Below are 18989 nucleotides of genomic sequence, written 5' to 3'. Positions count from 1 at the left end.
GCGGAATTTCACCGGTAGGGACAAAGCAAGAAGACGCTCAGCCATTCCTGATGGTGCTTGAAATTTCAGATAGCGCAACCCTTGCTCATCTTGCTTCAGTCAAAACAACATCAACTATAAAGTCTTTTCGATCGCGAGGAATTATTTCAATCTATTACCTATACGTTCTTTTCAATTGCTACAGAGAATACAAGGTCCTGAGCTTTGAATATAACTATTGTGTCACTGAGCCCGTTAGTTTTGATAACTGCTAAGATAAACTAAAATGGCGGAAAGTAATTCAGTATCAAGTTTGTTGTCAGTGTTGATTCCAACAGGTGTATACTTTGGTATCTTCATGCTCTTTTTTATTTTGTTGAGAAAGAAGCAGACAAGGGTCTATGAACCGAGAACAACAGTGGATACCGTTTCGAATGACTTACGACCCGATGAAAGCCCAAGGGGTATCTTTGGGTGGTTATCCAATCTTTTAAAGAAGCCTGAAAGGTACCTAATTCAGCAAGTTGGTGTCGATGGATATTTCTTCCTTAGATTGATATTTCAATTCTCTATGATTTGTTTTATTGGGTGCTTCGTTACTTGGCCCATTTTGTTTTCAGTAAATGCTTCTAATTCGCATAGGCAACAGCAATTAGATCGTATAGCGTTTGGTAATGTTAAAGATAAATGGAGATATTTTGCTCATGTTTTCGTATCGTGGGTATTTTTTGGGGGTGTGGTGTTTTTTATTTATCGAGAACTTGTTTATTATACTACATTCAGGCATGTACTTCAAACCACTCCTCTCTACGACTCCTTGTTATCATCCAGGACATTGTTGTTAACAGAGGCTCCAGATTCGATTTTGGATGAAACTGATTTAAGGAAGAATTTCCCTACTGCAACCAACATCTGGTATGCTCGTGACTATACGGAATTGCAGAAGACTGTGAAAGAAAGAACTAAATTGACTAACAAATATGAAGGCGCTCTTAATAAGGTTATAAAGAAGGCTGTTAAGCTCAGAAACAAATGTCTTAAAAAAGGTAAGCCAACTCCTGAACCTGCTGATGACTTGAATAAATACTTGAAGGATGGAAAGAAGAGGCCAACACACAGATTAAAGTTTTTAATCGGTGAAAAGGTGGACACTTTAAACTACGGAGCTGACCACTTGGGTGAGTTGAACAAAGAAATTAAAAAGAAACAACTTGAACATCTTTCAAACACGCAGGTTCCTAGTGTTTTTCTCGAATTTCCTACTCAGTTGGAATTGCAGAAGGCTTACCAGGCTATTCCTTACAATAAAGAGTTCAAAAACACAATCAGACTGATAGGCTTGACGCCTGATGATATCATCTGGGAAAACATGGCTTTGACTACAAATAAAAAGAGGGTAAAGAAGGTTATTGCTAACACGGTTTTAACCTTGCTTATAATATTCTGGAATATTCCCGTTGCGTTTGTTGGTGCGATTTCTAACATTTACTTTTTGATCCAGGTTGCTCCTTGGTTAAAGTTTTTGGAGAATATGCCAAGTCCTATAAGAGGTATCATTAATGGGTTGTTTCCAGTTATAGCTTTGTCGATCTTGATGGCCATGGTACCTGTCTTTATCAAGAAAATGGGAAAAGTTGCTGGATGTGTAAGCGTCCAGCAAGTGGACTCTTATTGCCAGACTTGGTATTATGCTTTCCAAATAGTTAATTGTTTTATAGCCATGACTTTGGCATCTGCCGCAATTTCCGCTGCCCCGACAATTGTTAGAGATCCTCTGACAGCCATGGGCTTATTGAAGCAGTACGTTCCAACCGCTTCCAACTTCTTCATAAATTATTTTATCTATCAAGGGTTATCAATAACTGCTTCTATGCTTGCGCAGCTTGTTCCTTTAATTTTGGCACAGTTTTTGGGCAAAATATTAGATGGCACGCCTAGAGCCAAATGGAATCGCTGGAACACTTTGGGCCAACCTGGATGGGCTACTACGTACCCGACGTATCAGATTTTGTTCTTGATAGCTATGGCTTATTCCATCATTAGTCCTTTGATTTTGGGATTTGCAACTATCGCTTTTGCCTTCTTTTACTTTGCCTTCATCTATTGCTTGGTTTATGTACTGCAACCCTACCAACATGATTCTCGAGGCAAGAACTATCTTATGGCACTTTTCATGACATTTGGAGCTGTTTATTTTGGAGAAGTTTGGATCCTAGCTTTGTTTGTTTTCTCTAAGAATTGGGCATGTGTTGTTTTAGAAGCTGTTTGCATTGCAGCTACTGCTCTTGCTCATATTTACTTCAAGTGGAAGTTTTTACCATTGGTTGACGCAGTTCCAATATCTGCTATCAAGTATGCCTCTGGTGATTCAACTTTCCAGTATCCCATGCATGACCAGGGTTTGAAAGAAATAAAAGTCGAAGGTGAGAACTATTGGCAAGGAGGAAATCAGCTTGGATTGGCACCGACTCATGACCAAGTCTTACCCTCTATTCAGAAAGAAAGCAAAGAAAGCAAGGAAAGTAATGGCGCCTTATCTGAGGACTCTGCTATTGGTGGTGAGTCTATAGAGCACGAAAAGGTCTCTGCCGCTTCAGCTAATGATATATCAGAGCATCCTAACAACGGAGTTGAACCTAAAAAGTTCGCCAATTTTTTCAAGAGATACTTCCATCCGAAGCTTGAATCATTTGACATGATCAGGAAGATTATGCCAAACTGTTATTTCAACTATATTGAATATAATGATGATTTCCTTAAGACAGCTTATGATGATCCAGCAGTTACAAACGAGGAGCCGCATATTTGGATAGCTAGAGATGAAATGGGCTTGTCTGAAATTGAGAAAAATAAAGCCTTGGAAAATGGTGTCGATGTTTCTGATGATAATGCAACATTTGATGAAAAGGGTGATCTTGTTTACACAGGTCCACCACCATCATATGAAGAAGCTATAAAGATGTGAAAATCATTTTAAATATTATATGTATGTCTGTATTTCTATTTAGCGTAAATTAATTACTTTTGATATTTCAAGTGGCTATAATTGAAGGTTATGGGAACTTACGAGGCTGGAAAAATTGAGAAACTTTAATTCATTGAAATACAAAGCTAAAAAATGGCATGTCTTTCACATTGATATCATCAAAGTGCTAGAAGCTAATAAAAACGATCTGTGTACATTTGCATTCTCACGCAGTTGAATAAATTAACAATCAAATTTCTACTGAGGAGGATACTCCTTCAGCAGCATCGTTAATATCCTTTGCAATATCCTTTCTCACATACTTTTTAGCAAATGGCTGAATTAAGGTACCATATATTAAGGTGGCACCACCAAAGGCAGGTACACCAATGTAGAGTAAGAAAACGGTCTTAAAAAGGTAGTAAAAGGGGATCCAATACAAGATTGCCTTAGACCAAAATTCTATAACATTCAAGAATGCAAATACTACCCAGTAGGTTAACAATTGAGTATCATCTTTGGTTGAGGTCGTTTCCAAAGCAATTAAAGAAAAATAGCCTGGAATAATGAAGCCAGCAATGTTAGATAATAATTGTCCAATTCCACCAACATTTAAAAAGATTAAAACAAAATAGACACCAACGGCACCTAAGACGGCGTAGGACCTTGGAAGTCCTGTTTGCGCTTCGAATTGCTTTAAAACGGAAATTCCTGACGTCGACTAAATATGTGTTAATACGTATGCTTCCACTTATCTCCAATTCTATCCCAAAGGTTAACTTACTGAGTCAATGTGCGATAAAAACTTCTTTGCTTGGTCCGGATATGACATTTTTAATAGTGTTCTACTAAAATAATAATATGTTAAGATAAAACCTATATAAAATTCAATTTTATTCATCGGCTAATTTCAGTGTGACAACCCTTATTTGCTCTTTAGACAACGCTATATGCACGCCACGTTCCAGTATCTACAACAAATAAATGTAATACTATCATTAGAGATGCTATTCAATCGAGATATGCCATAATTATGTCTTGGACTTTCCTTTAGATTTGGCAGAGCCTTCAAAGCCTGCTCTTTTCTTTTTGTTGTTAACGATTCCAGTAAACTTTCTCAATTTCATATTCTTGCCTTTCTTCCCTTTATTTTCTCTCCTCAGTCTTAAATTATCTTCTCTTCTTTTTTGTCTTGCAGAAATGGTATTCTGTACAATCTGCTTCCTGTCTCTCCATTCAACCTCGCTTCTCAGTTTCTGCTTTTCTTTTCGTTTGAGAGCCTTTTTCAACAACTTTTCGTCGTCTTTCACCTTAACTCCTTCTGCCTGAGCCATAATTTTTTGCCATTTATCTTTTTCTCTTTGCGCAGCCTGTTCTTCTGGTGACATTTCATTGAATTTGCGCTTTTTTTGCTCCAATTTTAATAAATGCCCCTTAATGTCATTATTAGCGGGGCCCTTTTTCTTCTTCCTGTTAGATGAAGTACGTAATCGCTGTAAATCTGAAGTCATTCTCGATCCGTCACCAAATTCTATGTTACCAAAGACAACGGAATCTTTCTCGCCATCAACTACAATGTCATTCTCCTCGTCAGAGCTCAAATCGGAAGATGAATTATCTTCCGTTTCATCTTGCGTACGCTTCAACATTTCTTCTCTTTTGAGTTCTTCTTTTTTCTTACGCTGTGCTAGCATTTGCTCTCTTGATTTGGGTGCGCCCGTCGATTGAGTTCCAAAAGCCTTCCTTTTTTCTCTTAAAGTGCCAATTCTAGCTGATAATTTTTCTCTCAATTTTGATAAATTTTCTTCTTTTTTCTTTTGTTCCTCTGGAGATAGTTCCTTTTTATTAAGATTCTTTTCCTTCTTCGTATTTTTCGTTTCTCTTGCAACTTCATTTCCATTATCGTCAAATATCATATCAATACCCTCGGTGATAGAAAAATCTTCAGAAGTAACATCAGAATCATTTGGTATTTCTTCTGGATCCTCTTTCATAAGAGAGGTGTCGATTGAATCACCGCCAATATCAGAAGTAACCTTTTGTTCATTTGAAGGTAGCTTCACCCTCTTTGCATCTTTTTCTTTATTGTTCATTACATCCTTTGCGCTTGCATATGCATTCATGTAATCGTCAGCCAGATTTTTAGCGTCAGGATCAAACTTTGCTCTCTTATTTTGTTTCAGCTCATTCTTCTGCTTCTTTTTCTGCTGCCATTGGTCTTGTGTTGCTTCATCATAATAATACTTCGCAGGTATTAACGATAATAATCCATCAAAAGCAGAAGAATGTGTCTTAAGACGTTCCTAAATTTCGTTAGTTCGGCTCTTTTATTCTTTATTCTCTAAGAGAGAAATTTACTCTCTGACTTACCTCCAATGATGTACTCATCTATTCAACAATTCAAACTTTCTATCGGTATAGTAGTTTAAAGGTTTTCTCTCACTTAACAGAAAAAAAAAAACCATCGCAAGATGCTCTACCATCCACTATATGCACACATATATCATTACCAAGTTAACGATAGCAGGCTCTTGTTAAAGATTTAAGAAGTGGGCGAAGAGATGGTTTGCTCTATAGCAGCTAGAACACTGTTATCTACAATCTTGGGAGAAAATATCAGGTTGTGATAGGGAAAACAGTATAATCGTATAACTGAGAACACATATGAATTCAACTATGTATCGCGTGCTGAAGTTTACGCTTGTTGTTGTGCTCGCTCCCTCTCCTTTGCGAAGTGAATATGGATGTGGCCCATATGATTAAGATCAAGACTTTATAGACTGATTGCTTTTGGAATTGCTACGATAATAGAAAGTGTAAGGTATGGATCCGATTGCGAGTTATTTCATTCTTTCGCTTCCTCAATCTACGGATGCCCATGAATGGCTAGAAGAATCATTGTTGGGTGGAAAATGTCCTCTCTTTAAGTTGAATTTGCCCGATTTTCAAATTGGCACCTTAGATTCCTTAGTAGAAGAAAGCGAAGAATTATCTAAATTAGATTCTATACTAGGGCAGTCGGTTTCTAAAATTGTCGACATCTTAAAGTCAATCCAAGATTCACCTTCGAGAGTTGTGCAGTCGAGGCAAGTCACTGATTATGTTGAATCTTTCCAGTGGAATACTTCTAAATATAGATTGGATAAGCAAATCAATCAATTATCTAAAGCCATTTCAAGTGATGCGCTTACTCTAGATAATGATGTTAAAACGACTTACCAGAGTTACCAAACTGCAAAGTCAAACTATCAAGCTGCCGAAAGGAAAAAGAATGGGGACTTATCGATTAAATCTTTACATGAAATTGTAAAGCCTGACCAGTTTGTTTTGGGCTCAGACCATTTGACAACACTTTTGATAGCCGTCCCTAAAAATTTAAAAGGAGACTTCGAACACTCCTACGAAACATTGACTCAATTTGTCATACCAAGATCGGCTAATATCATCGCTAAAGATAACGAATATATCCTTTTTGCTGTAACTTTGTTCAAAAAATATGAGCAAGAGTTCATTAGTGCAGCAAGAGAACATAAATGGCATCCACGTACTGACTTTACCTATTCCGAAGAGACCTTGAACAACCAAAGGGAAGAATTCGATTTGGCAAAAGCTTCTGAATCGAAGACCAAAAACGATCTCGTTAGGTTGGCAAAAACTGCATACTCTGATATATTTTTGGCTTGGTTACATATCAAGGTTATGAGAGTTTATGTAGAATCTGTTTTGAGGTATGGTCTACCGCCGCAGTTCAATTATACTTTGATCAAATTTGAGAAAAGTAATGTTAAGAATCTCGATAAGGCAAAGAAAGAATTGATTGACAAGTTCGGATACTTGGGAGGAGATGGATTTTCCAGCAAAAGTAACTTACATGACTATGCCTCTCTCGTTGAGACTGACTATATGCCGTTCGTCTTATATGATTTAGTTGTCGTGTAGTGAGTTTTTATGAAATTACCCTCTTGTAATTTTTAGTGTTACTGAATAATTAACCAATACATACTTTATATTCTATAAAAAAAAGAGTGATGGATTGAAATTAAAAAAAGCTCGCACTCAGGTTCGAACTAAGGACCAACAGATTTGCAATCTGCTGCGCTACCACTGCGCCATACGAGCTATTTTCAACTTAAGACTTGTACAGGGCAATAAGCTTTCATTAAAATTGAGAGTAAGAACATTTTGTATTAGCTAAAGAACAACATTGATGGTCGACTTATACTCTACGTGCTTATCAGGGTTCAAGTGTAGTGAATTATTAATCTTAGAAGTTTCTTATTTTTTTGTGCTCCAAAGAATTATAAAAGTATAATTTTTTTCTGTGATATTTTAGCTAATTAATTCTCAGCAAGGAAAATATACTTTGTTTGGCAAACATGTCGAATGACGAAGACTTCTTGTCCGAAGAATCCTATGAATTTGAGTTTGAGGAAGACGATGAAGATGAAATCGAGGAACAAGCTTCAGATAGCAATGCACTAGTAGGTACTTCCAAATGCTATTCATTTTAACTTATCACTAACACTAACAGGAGAATAGATATTATAATGCTAAGAGCTTGAAGGAGGACGATGTGGAAAGTGCAATTAAAGAATTTAAAATAATTATCGAATCATGTCATTCTGAGGATGAAAATGAATGGTCCTTTAAATCGGCTAAACAGCTTATCAAGATTTGCGTTCACTTAGAGAGATATGAGGAAGCAATAAAATATATGCAGCTTTTACTCAAACTTGCTAGTAATGTTGAGCAGAGCTACGCTGAAGATTCTATAGGAAAAATTCTTAGTAATTACTCCGTATGCAATGATGCTGAATTTGTAAACCGTTTAGGTGATATAATATTAAGTTATTTGAATTCTCTGAATTCGAGTAAGAATGGAGACAGATTGTGGTTGAGAATAAACATCAATCGCCTCTATTCTTTGCTTGAAAAGAAAGACTACAATATTTGTCCTCATTTGATGAGTGACATCGAAATGAAATTGAAAGAGGTATCAGATACTACAAAAAACTCATTCTCTCTAGAGGTAATTGCGGCTGAAATCCAATATCATCTACGTCCTGGACAGATGGATCTCAGAGAACTAAGTTCTCTTCATAGAAAGAGCTTTACTGTCTCCTCAGCCGTCAGCCATCCAAGATTTATGGGGATTATCAGGGAATGTGGAGCTATACTATATTTCTATAGAGGAAACTATGAAAAGGCCCGTTTAGAGTTTTACGAATGCTTTAAAAATTATGATGAGGCAGGATCCTCGTGTAAAAAGAAAATTTTGAAGTATTTGGCATTATGCTCTCTTTTAACTGAGAGTGAAGTAAATCCATTTGAATCGCAAGAAACTCAGACGTATTCTCAATTTCCTGAATACGCTAACTTGCTACTTCTCATAAAGAGCTATGATCAATTTGATATAGATAGCTTCAACAGCATCATTTCTCGGATGCATAGAGAAAACGACCCTTTACTGAATGATGAGATTTTCGAGAAAGCTTCAAAAGAAATTTTAAAAAATTTGAAAGCCAGGACACTTATCCACATATTAGGCTCATTCAAGACTGTAAAATTCAGCTTTATAAAAAATAAGCTTGGGGTAAACCAAGAAGACCTTGAGAAAATTATTTTTAAACTAGTGAATCAAGGAGACTTGTGGAACTTAAAATTAGATTTCGTGAATGACTATGTTGAAACAACCAACTCAGAAACCAAATTAATAAACTCTCGTATCAAAGCAAAAGATGTTTACGTCAATTTTAAAACGTTGGATGCTTTCTCTGGATTTCAGGGCCCTTCTGAGGAGCAAATCACTGATGACAAAATGGATATTGATGCGGAGAGACAAAATTCATCTTCATTATACGAGCAGGGCTCTGAGTATGGTATTACTTCTGATACTTTACTGGATCTGGCACCACTCATATCTAAAGTCTTATATTTCACCGAGAGGCCTTCTTTAGTTTCTGATTGGTTCGGTACTATTGAAAGCTGGCTCCAATGTCTTTCTAGTGCAATCCCATCTCGTGTGAAGCACGAATTGAGTCAGAAAGATCAGATTTTTTCTGAGCAGAGGGCTGAAAACTTATACAATTCCGCTAATGCCATCGGAAGTAGTAATTTGGACAACAGCCGCTCCAACTTTCAAAATGGTATTCCGAATGCATCTAGTGATGATAATCAGGAAAACTTCCAAGATAACGAAGATGAGCCAAATTTGGAGAAAGTTGAACTTTTGAAAAATTGGTGTGATGAGCTTGAGAGTAGCTTTTGTCATGCAAGCACTAAGTTTCGTCATGAAGGAGTGAATTTAGGTAAAAATTTATAATGGTAAATATTGCAACAAAATACATTTGTCGTGTACCAACATAATTCACTTTATAAGTGAAAAATATCTCTTGAACAAATTTTTTCTCTTCATTTTTATGCTCCGTCCGTCTAATTCAGCATGAGCCTCAAATAGTATGTCGGTTTGAAGAAATCCAAAAAGTCACTTCGTATGATTAATCATAATATATGCGTTATCGTCATGATATACCTATTTTAACAATGTCTTAAGGTATAATCTGAAATCAACTAACACACGAATGATGTGAGAGACTTTTTTGGAATTGAACACTACTCAATCAATATGGTCAATAACTAACAAATGAATCTAGCGCTCCATTATTCAGCATATAACTTCAGATTGACTTGAAAAGAGAAATTTAGCTGTCAGATGATCGTAGCATTGTGAGCTCTATCAGAACAAACAACAAGGAAATCAACTGATTTTATTCTATCTTCAACGATAAGTAATCAATTTTTGGATTCATTTGGCGAAGTCTTTCTTATGATCTTTTGATCGTTGCATTTTTTCTTTGGCATGAACTTAACTCCTTGCGATTTTAAACTTCAAGAATCCGTGAAAGTAATGGTCCAGACATATGTGGATGTAAGAAAATTTGATAGTCCTTCAAAACGCGCTTCTTGCTTCCTTGTCGAACATTCATTATTCCGGAGGTTCAAGTGTTTTATACTCCATAAATTGTAGTAGTTTCCATGCTTTATATGTAACACTAGTTTTAAATTTTTTTATTTTTTGGGCTTTGAGGTTGCAGTCTTAGACTTGGAAATAGAATAGGGTGCAAAATCAATAGATTTATTAAAATACATAAGAAACACAAGCCTTGAAGTACTCTCAGTATATGAAGGTTATTCAAGACTTTATTATTCCCTTTTCTTTGATAATGAGTGAGTGCATTGTATTGTTTTCCGCTAATATCATGTTGAGGTAGTTTTTGTGGATATCAAAATATTCTCAAAATCTGTTTCTTTTGCGATAAATGTTTCAATTGCCGCAAACAAAGCTTTTTTGTCAACATAAAAAACTAAACCAAACATCGCCCAATCTCTGATCTATGTTTAAAGGATTGCTTCCAAGAATATCGGGCATCTCAAGTGCTCTGGTCGACAGTGCACCTCGATTGGAGCTAAGCGCTAGGTCGTCTTCATCAAGTTCTAGGAGCTCTTATAATACCACTGAAAATATAACCGAAACAGATATACCTAATATATATAGACGACACTCATTTTCACATCCTTACAAGGTAAAAGCGTTCGAGGAAGAAAACGAGAAACATGAATGCTCTGAACTAAGCATCAATCCATTTGATTCACCGATAATGAAGAGAAGCAAGAGCTTATCGTTTTCCGTTATAAAACGGCCCAGCATAAAAGACTTTAAGAAGAAAGTCAATAAAAGTGTTCATTTTGAGAATCAAGACCAAACACAGAGGAAAAACTCAAGTCCTTCAGATTATGCAAATCAGTCGCATCTGAATGATCAAAATAGCTTCGAAGAAGAGAGTTCGCCACTGAAATCATTAACATCAAGCTATAGTGGTACATCCTCAGGCTCAGAGGAGAGTAGATCAGATATGAAGTTTGCTACTATTAAGGACTACCGACTTTATGAAACCGAAGCTCAAAAACATTATTCTTCGGATTTGAATAATAGTTTTGAAAGCAAAACAGAATGCTTCGGAGGAGAAAATGAAAATGTTACTGAAGAAGAAGTCAACGGGGAGAATTGGCTTCAAAAAATTGTCAAAGACCGTGGGTACTTAAATTTGAGTCGATCAGATAAGGGAAAACTTTCATTGAAGGGATGCAACCTTAATGAAAGCGGACAGCCCATTAGCTCAGCACTTCCAGCCCAAGGTCAAAAGCTTACTGAAACGGATTCAGAAAACGAGCTGATTCGTGGTCTCATGTCTTTTGAGCAATATCAAGATCAGGAAAGAGGTAAAGAAGAAGGGAGTTCTCATTTACAAGAAATTATAAAAAATGTTGCAGACAGTTCGAAGACAATTGAAACTAATGATCCTATCAAACTGTTACCTCTTGCCAACCCGAGCCCACTTTTTGTTGAAAAGCAAGATGAGTCGTCAAAGAATTATAGCTGCGAAACTGTCATTCCCAGAGAAAACGAACCTTTCGAAAAGAACACTTCGATAGGTTTGCTTGAATCCACCTGTGAAAACTGTGTAAAAACAACGCCTTTAGTGAAAGTGCTAAAGAAATATGGATATGAATTGGAAGAGAATGATTCCTTTGCTTGTTTTTTTGAAAAGCTTTTAAGCAAGAAAACACAATGTATTTCAGAAGTAAAGGTAGAGAAGTTATTGCCATGGGAACATGACTTTCCGGAAGCTTCTCAAGATAAACTTCATAATAAATCAACCATTCAAGAAATATGTTCTGAAAAACGATTGAAAGAGAAAGTTAGAGACCTAATAGAGTCAAATAACCGCTTGAAAAAGGAAAACGACGAACTCAAATGTAGATTTAAGAATCAGGATGACGTTTGCCTCGCTTCTGAGCTCATGGGCTGCAACTCCTCCCTCAAAGACCCCGCAAGAACCTGCACAGAACAATCAACTTTAGAATGTGATTCAGCAGCCTGCGGCGAAAGTTTAGCAGCCAATTCTACGAATATGGATTCTACGGTAAAAATACCCGCTGAGGGTATATATATACCAGATTGCCTCAATGAGGGTCCAGAAAATTACGGAAAAGAACTGTTGAGTGCCGATACTATGAAAGGCAGCTCTACACATTTTGCTAGAAGTAAAGAAGGCATTTTAGACGGGGGAGAAAATCATGAATATAAAGGAGCAGAATTAAGTGTTCTATTAGGAAACCAAAATTTATTAAGTCAAGTATCAAGTAGTATTGAAACATTACAGCGAAGATTTGAAAATGATTTTAAAGAAAAAGAGTCACAGCTCTCGGCCGTTACTTTTGAGCTTCAAGAACAAAAGTCAGTGGTTGTAGACCTTAAGAATCAGGTTTTAGAGCTAAATGCAATCATGAAGCTGGAACAATCTCTAAACTTGGAAAATACTTCTGCTGCTAAAAAAGAAATTAACCAATTGAGATCAATTGCTGAAAAATTAGAACAGAAGAACATGTATTTAAGTCAACAAAATGACGAAACTTCATTGTCTTTAAAAACTTTACAGTTACAAGCAACCAAATTGTATTCACTGAACCTAGATTTAGAGAAGGAATTAGCGACCTTAAAAAAGTCCAATGCAGTTCTAAATGATTCCTTAAAGCAGTTTTTTAATACTAGCTTTGAATGTCTTCTGCCGTTAGTCTATGAAGAGTCTTCCAAGGATTTCAGAAACTTATACTCCGAATTTTCAAAAAGGGATCTAGTGAGTGAGAATGACTTAGCTCTCATTGGCAAATTAATTTTTTTCATTGTTAGGTCAATTTCAGATTTAGTAAATCAGTACTTGGTGAATGAAGAGCTATTAGAATCAGAAATTGAGAGGAGGAACAATAACTATCAAGTAATGTTGGAAAAGCTAACAATTCTAATGGAAAAAAAAATTTCAAATATGAGTTCTGTAAACAGAGGTCATTCAAGAAAAATGAAAAGTCAAAATGAGCATGAAAACTTTAAATACAACAAACCGTTAGCTAACGTATTCTTAAACTAATTTATAATAATAAAAAAAAGACTATTTAACTGTAAACGATGTATCAACGTATCTTCCATTTGGCAAAAGCGAAGTCAATACTCCTGGTAATACTTCAACTTGCAAAGGTGCAAAAGCAAAGCTTTCCCCATCTACAGAAATATAGTGAGTACCCTTATTCAACTTAGGAACCAATCTATATCCCGAAATCTTAGAATGGTGTACCTTTGGGTCCTCAACATGTGATCCTTTATCTATAGAAAGTAAAATGGAAGCTGTTTGGATTATAGGCATATTCGTATCGGTCAAAATCATATCCATGAGTCCGTCATTCGGTAAAGCAGCGGGGAAAAATTGTGTATCGATCAGAACGTAGGGCATTTTGCCAACGTATATCTGACTCAACTTAGAAACAATCTTATCCGAAACTTTAATCCAATTGCTGGGCGGTGAATCATCTAAGCTCGGCAATTTAGGCTTGTAATTTTTGATCAGACAAGGTTTTGGCCCTTCAGCCGTCCCTTCCACGTAATTATTTACGTGCTTTTTTATATCTTCCTTAGCATCAATTACATAGTTAACATACAACTCACACGGGTACGAGGCCCGAGTAAGAACCCTTTGAACCACACCCAATTCGAATCGTAAAGGCCCCAACCATCTTAAATGTTCAGTTCCAATGTCCGAATCTGCAATCATTCCATAACATTGCGACAAAAATGATAATTTTGTCTCTTCATTATTTCCAGTTCCTTGTGTAACAGCCATTAGATCAAGCTTTGTTCGTTTTGCTTTGAGCATCAATAGGGTAGCCAACGAAGAATCAGTGGTTCCGAAAGTACTGAGAGATAGAGCATTACCGGATCCACAAGGAAGTTGTGTGATTGCAATCTTATCAAAGGCCCCTTCACCCTGGTCACCCTTCTGAAAAAAGCCATTCATGACTTCATGGGGAGTACCATCCCCAGAGCAACATGCAATAATATCATAGGAATCTTCATCTAAGTCTCTACCTATTTCTATGCCGTGTTTGCTATATTTGGTCTCTAAATATGTAACACGAGCGTGAGCGGCTTTAAGAATTGGTAATATACTGGATTCGTAAATCTTTAACGCTTTTCCTTGACCACTGTGAGGGTTGATTAAAATCAATACTCTTGGGGACACAATGCTATCTCGATAGGCTCTCGAAAGAATACATTCTGCCATATTACCGCCCTTGAAATCGCTGATACGAACAGTGATCTTCTTAAGCTCGGCTGTCTTTCCTCTGATTACGTATGATATTTCACATTCAGTAGCCGCTGCCTCAGCCTTGACTTCTGTACACCATAGAATGTCTTCATATGTAATATGAGTTTTATAAAAATTTGCAGTCAGTCGATAAGCTAATCCACCGTAGCACCCTGACAAGAATCCATCTCGGGATCTATCATCTTCTTCCTCCCTTAATTCCTCTAGGTACTGATTAGATATTCTAATCCCAACATCATCCAAAGTAGCTCCAATTACTGGTCGTCGAAGCATGGTATTATTTGAAGGAGTTTCTGTCATTATTCATTAGTAGATTGAAAGCATTAAAGTAAAAGGAATATTACCGCAGTTACTTTACGACCAAAAAAGACACGAAACAATAGGCTGCTTAAATACAGGAACAACACAAATTTGGCACAGTGGGCTAAGAAGAGAACCTCGCGAGATCGACTTTGAATGTTTGTGAATTGCTATCGGTAGCAATCTAAAAGTCAGACGACTAAGTTCGGCCGCATGTAATCTGGATGTCACTATTGTACCGAAGCTAAGAATTTCAGGTGGCTTGGTATAAATTACAAAAGTATCTTTAAGCAACGTTAGATTAATTTTTCCATTGCAAGTGATACAATTGAGGCACAAGATGGGATTTGCTGAGAATATTGCATCAAAGCTTATGAATAAGGTGGGGCATAAAGCAGTAGATAAGATAAAAGAGCACCATGATAACGCTCAACATCATTTTACTAAAAACGTTACATGTTCGAATATTGAAGATAAGAATGCAGAGTTGCCTCCTTTGAAGATTCAAATCTACACTCACAATATTAGACAAGAGACAAAAAATCTTGCTGATGGAGAGAAACCATGGTCTATCAGAAAGGAAGGTGTGATTCGAAGTATCCTTAAAACCACTGAGAATATACCTACTTTGGTTGGCTTACAAGAGGTGAAACAAAATCAGTTGAATGATATACTTGACAAATTGGGTAGCCACTGGTCATTCTTTGGGGTGGGTAGAACAGATGGAAAGTCCAAAGGAGAGTTCTCTCCTATCTTATATAAAAAGGACGAATGGGAACTTTTGTCTGGTAAAACATACTGGTTGAGTGAAACTCCAGATCATCCAAGTAAAGGCTGGGATGCCGCATACGAAAGAATTGTGACGGTCGTGATTATGAAGCACAAGAAACTGGGAAAGATAGTTAATTACTTGAATACCCATTATGATCATAAAGGCAAAAAGGCTAGAGAAAATTCATCAAAGGAGATTGTGGGGATCATGAATAAGTGCAAGGGAACTAGTTTCTTGTCTGGTGACTTTAATAGTGAACCAAAAGCTGAAGCCTATAAGACTCTTTCTCAGTATTTGCTCGATACTGCATGTCACTGCCAAGAGAAAGACGGCTTCCTGAATACGATCACCGACTTTAGAGGAAACGGTAATTCAAGTATCGATTTTATTTGGGTTCCAAAGGGTGTCAAAGTTTTGAAGCACGAAATATTATCTCACGAGTATAACGGTTACTTAATCAGCGATCATCGTCCCGTCGTATGTGAATTCGAAATTTAAATGCTACTTATAAATTTGTTTCTCTCCTATATGTTGTTTTTATAATAGTACTATTTAATCTGTCTTAAATAATCGATGAACCATCTAAACTTATATATTATAATCCGAAGATCAAGACAAAATTTTATGAATTACTTGCCCTCAAGAAGATACAATCGGTCTACTCATCGTCAGATTTTAAGTCCTCGGCACTTAATGTAAAGGGTTCTGGCAACGGTGCTTCAGTAATATTCAATTGCCTTACTGTTTTAATAAACTCTATGTTCTCATGGGGCGAAGAATCTTCAAGAACCACTATGCCACAATCACCATTGAATTTTCTGACGGGCGAAAACCTGCAATCTTTTGGAAAAGAAACGTAATTTGACTGTACTGGTAAAACCCTGCTCATATTAGGAATCTTGTACGGCGTTTTGACATAGCGAATAGCGAATGTCTCATCCTTATCCCTTGTGTCTTCAGCAGAGTCAGACTTGATAGGTTTTTCAGATTTCTTATTGATTTCGTCTTCATCTACATCCATTTTGTCTCCTGAACTAGATTTGTCTTCCTTCTTGCCTTGATTTTTTTTAGCTCTAGCCTTAGCCTTCACGGTAGTCGAGAGAACAGCAGTAGCAATTTTATCGGGCAGCTTTTCTTTTGTCTCCTCAATCTTGGGCGGGTATTCGAATGCCTCAGGCTTTGTATGGCAATTAAGATCGAATTTTGGAACCTTCAAATCTTCGCGAACACCAATAATAGAAGTGGAAACAAAAGATAAAGGCAAAAAATGAGCTAAAGGAAACCAATACCAAGACTGCAAGAAGACAGTTAAGCCAACTACAGCCTTGGTATTCAAAGTATTGGTTTGTGTATTCACCAAATTTATGGTCACATTACGCCCCCCAGCGTCAATAATACCCTGAGCTAAGGTTGCACCGAATTTAGCTAAAGCATCTTCATGTTTGTTCTTAATCGTGTCGGCATATTGAGTTTTGAAGTCTTTAACTTTTGGATAGACATTCTCATTTTGTTGAATTAAAATCATTGCAGACGCCATTAACGCCCCCTGTCTCACAAAATCTACTGGATCCTTGGTCAATGGCTCCAATACATCGATTGCAGCATCAAAGCACCTTCCCGCGCAAGATATTCCTAGAGCTAGAGCCGTTCCGTACCGCACATGGGGGTTATGTGATTGCGCCAATAATTCGACAATTTGAGGCGTTGATGTATAATCGCGAATCAACAAGAATCCCAATCCAATCACAGATGCTCTTCTGACATTGTCGGAGGGATCAGAAACTGCATAGTGCAATAACTTTTTAATTGCATAGCTATTTGCAGTTCCTGCGTAAGCTAGAGCTATGGTAAAGGCACCACCATATCTTAAGATAGAACTCTCTTGAGACATTAACTGCTCAATTATAGCATTAGCATTTTCTTCTCTTCCAAAATTTACTAAAGCAAGACCAATTGCGAGTCCTCTAATTATATTTTCATGTTGAGTCTCCTGAGCATAAGTTAACATATCATTAATTGCACTTTCATTCCCAGATCCTAGCACCACAAGACCCATTGCCAAACCAGCAGCTTGACCAGAAATGGCAGAATCGGAATAAAGAACAACTTTTAATGATTCATAAAGATTCTCATTATTGGATCCCATTCCGGCGACACCGCCTCCTAAACAAGCTCCATGCAACATAATATCGCTATCATTACTACCAGCAGTATTTCCATGCTCATCAATGAACAGTTTAAGATCGTCTATAGCATCGATTCCATGGCCCGCGTAAATCAAGCCTAAAGCAAATAAAGATCCACCTTTAGTATGAGGGGCACCAGAAGATCCCGGTAAGTACGGCTTCAATATATTGCGTCCTTGTGACAAGTTTCCTTTATGAATAACACCGAGAGCAGCGGTGGCAGAAAACTTCGACCAGTTGGTTGCCTTTCCTAACCATTCCAAGTTTTTTCTAAAGAATGAATCATCTGTCGTACCAGCATGCATAAATGCATTTGCAAATGTTACGGCAGAATGAAAAATGGAGCTCCTTCCCTCAAGTAAATTCTTAGTCTTATTCAAAATAGAAATATCTGTGTTGTTGTTTTTGAATAAAAATGTAATGTCTAAATCACAAGTGGGAACCCCACCTAGAATATGCACTAAATTTTGTTTAGCTGAGCCCACAGAAGAATCAAGAGATTCGTCCTTCTTCAAGTTGTCAATAATGTTATCCAATAATTCTTGTGAGGCTGATTTCACCAAATCAAAAGCGCCTTGATAAGCGATCAAATTCTTATTATCGACCAAGAGTTTCTTAAAAATATGAGAAGCTATCTCTGAGTCATTCAATTGAACTATGATCTTGAAAGTAGTAAAGAAATCATGAGATTTCTTTAACAGTAATAACAAGTTGATAAGAGAATTTAATACATTGTTTCGAAAAACAGCATTGCTCACGACGGTATTAGTACAAGTTAAGACATAGCTGATCAACGAAAGTGCATTTTCTTCATCAACCTTGATTTGGCCTTGTAATATAGACTCCACAATATCTAATCTGTAACTTTCTAAAGCAATACCTAGTGCCAATTTCAACTCATTTGACTTAATACATTTTTCTAACATTTGCTCGAAAATTTCATTCAAATGGCTATCGATCATCACGGAATCATCAGTAAACTTCTTTTGGGACAAACTACTATAAAGATTAATACATTGAGACACTATAGTTTCAATATATTGAGTTTTCTCCTCGATATTGAGTTCGCTGCCAGCACGAAGAGAATACTTGACAGAAGCTTCGAAATCTCCAAGATTGTAATAGACTTTGGAGATGACAAGTGCAGCCAACTGTCTCTTTTCAAAAGACTCATCCTCATATAAATCTTCTAGCTCAGTAATATTATTAGCTATTTCTGCCCATAATTGATCCACTACTTCGTTTAGTGACGATAAGGCGTACGTCTTCAAACTAGAATCATCTTCTCCTAATAATGCCAAATAAGGTGCTGCGGAAACCAACGCCATCTTTTGTTGCGAAAATACCTAGCTCGTTACAACGGTATCGTTCTAAATGATGAACAATTCTGTTTAATAAAAAGCTTAGGTTCTCTTATTGCCACCATAGTGCTCAAGAACTTGTTAGCGCTGAATTCGATTGTTACACAAAATCAAGAAAGTCATATGCGACTTACCCGGTTGACAAGTTCTTCTACGGTAAGCTATAGAAACAAAAGATATCGATTAATTCTATCTATAGACGATCTT

General features: G+C 36.8%; 9 protein-coding genes across 9 annotated transcripts; 5 read left to right on the top strand and 4 right to left on the bottom strand.

Moving 5' to 3' along the window:
* Positions 1 to 265: 265 nt before the first annotated feature.
* PHM7 (Phm7p) lies at positions 266 to 2944 on the top strand (the record flags this gene model as incomplete). The annotated part of the gene is made up of 1 exon (XM_062955323.1): positions 266 to 2944. The coding sequence occupies one exon, from the start codon at positions 266 to 268 to the stop codon at positions 2942 to 2944; it is 2679 nt and encodes an 892-aa protein (XP_062811937.1).
* Positions 2945 to 3194: 250 nt separating this feature from the next.
* PRCAT00005262001 (uncharacterized protein) lies at positions 3195 to 3776 on the bottom strand (the record flags this gene model as incomplete). Its single annotated transcript, XM_062955322.1, has 2 exons — positions 3195 to 3665; positions 3729 to 3776. The coding sequence occupies 2 exons, from the start codon at positions 3774 to 3776 to the stop codon at positions 3195 to 3197; spliced, it is 519 nt and encodes a 172-aa protein (XP_062811936.1).
* Positions 3777 to 3975: 199 nt separating this feature from the next.
* Positions 3976 to 5332, bottom strand: PRCAT00005261001 (ribosome biosynthesis protein; the record flags this gene model as incomplete). The annotated part of the gene is made up of 2 exons (XM_062955320.1): positions 3976 to 5247; positions 5315 to 5332. The coding sequence occupies 2 exons, from the start codon at positions 5330 to 5332 to the stop codon at positions 3976 to 3978; spliced, it is 1290 nt and encodes a 429-aa protein (XP_062811935.1).
* A 435-nt stretch (positions 5333 to 5767) lies between these two features.
* VMA5 (H(+)-transporting V1 sector ATPase subunit C) lies at positions 5768 to 6883 on the top strand (the record flags this gene model as incomplete). The annotated part of the gene is made up of 1 exon (XM_062955319.1): positions 5768 to 6883. One exon carries the CDS (start codon positions 5768 to 5770, stop codon positions 6881 to 6883), a length of 1116 nt encoding a protein of 371 aa, XP_062811934.1.
* Positions 6884 to 7320: 437 nt separating this feature from the next.
* Positions 7321 to 9266, top strand: PRCAT00005259001 (uncharacterized protein; the record flags this gene model as incomplete). Its single annotated transcript, XM_062955318.1, has 2 exons — positions 7321 to 7425; positions 7476 to 9266. 2 exons carry the CDS (start codon positions 7321 to 7323, stop codon positions 9264 to 9266), a joined length of 1896 nt encoding a protein of 631 aa, XP_062811933.1.
* Positions 9267 to 10338: 1072 nt separating this feature from the next.
* On the top strand, positions 10339 to 12930 carry PRCAT00005258001 (uncharacterized protein; the record flags this gene model as incomplete). The annotated part of the gene is made up of 1 exon (XM_062955317.1): positions 10339 to 12930. The coding sequence occupies one exon, from the start codon at positions 10339 to 10341 to the stop codon at positions 12928 to 12930; it is 2592 nt and encodes an 863-aa protein (XP_062811932.1).
* A 21-nt stretch (positions 12931 to 12951) lies between these two features.
* LCB4 (sphinganine kinase) lies at positions 12952 to 14463 on the bottom strand (the record flags this gene model as incomplete). The annotated part of the gene is made up of 1 exon (XM_062955316.1): positions 12952 to 14463. One exon carries the CDS (start codon positions 14461 to 14463, stop codon positions 12952 to 12954), a length of 1512 nt encoding a protein of 503 aa, XP_062811931.1.
* A 340-nt stretch (positions 14464 to 14803) lies between these two features.
* Positions 14804 to 15733, top strand: PRCAT00005256001 (endonuclease/exonuclease/phosphatase family protein; the record flags this gene model as incomplete). The annotated part of the gene is made up of 1 exon (XM_062955315.1): positions 14804 to 15733. The coding sequence occupies one exon, from the start codon at positions 14804 to 14806 to the stop codon at positions 15731 to 15733; it is 930 nt and encodes a 309-aa protein (XP_062811930.1).
* A 160-nt stretch (positions 15734 to 15893) lies between these two features.
* Positions 15894 to 18749, bottom strand: RPN2 (proteasome regulatory particle base subunit; the record flags this gene model as incomplete). Its single annotated transcript, XM_062955314.1, has 1 exon — positions 15894 to 18749. One exon carries the CDS (start codon positions 18747 to 18749, stop codon positions 15894 to 15896), a length of 2856 nt encoding a protein of 951 aa, XP_062811929.1.
* Between the last annotated feature and the right edge of the window lie 240 nt (positions 18750 to 18989).

The sequence above is a fragment of the Priceomyces carsonii genome, assembly GCF_900007245.1.
Source record: "Priceomyces carsonii strain CBS4050 genome assembly, scaffold: Debaryomyces_carsonii_scaffold_6, whole genome shotgun sequence".
In the NCBI taxonomy this organism is placed as follows: Eukaryota; Fungi; Ascomycota; class Pichiomycetes; order Serinales; family Debaryomycetaceae; genus Priceomyces; species Priceomyces carsonii.
The sequence above is the reverse complement of the archived record's forward strand: the minus strand, read 5'-3'. Positions and strand labels throughout refer to the sequence as shown.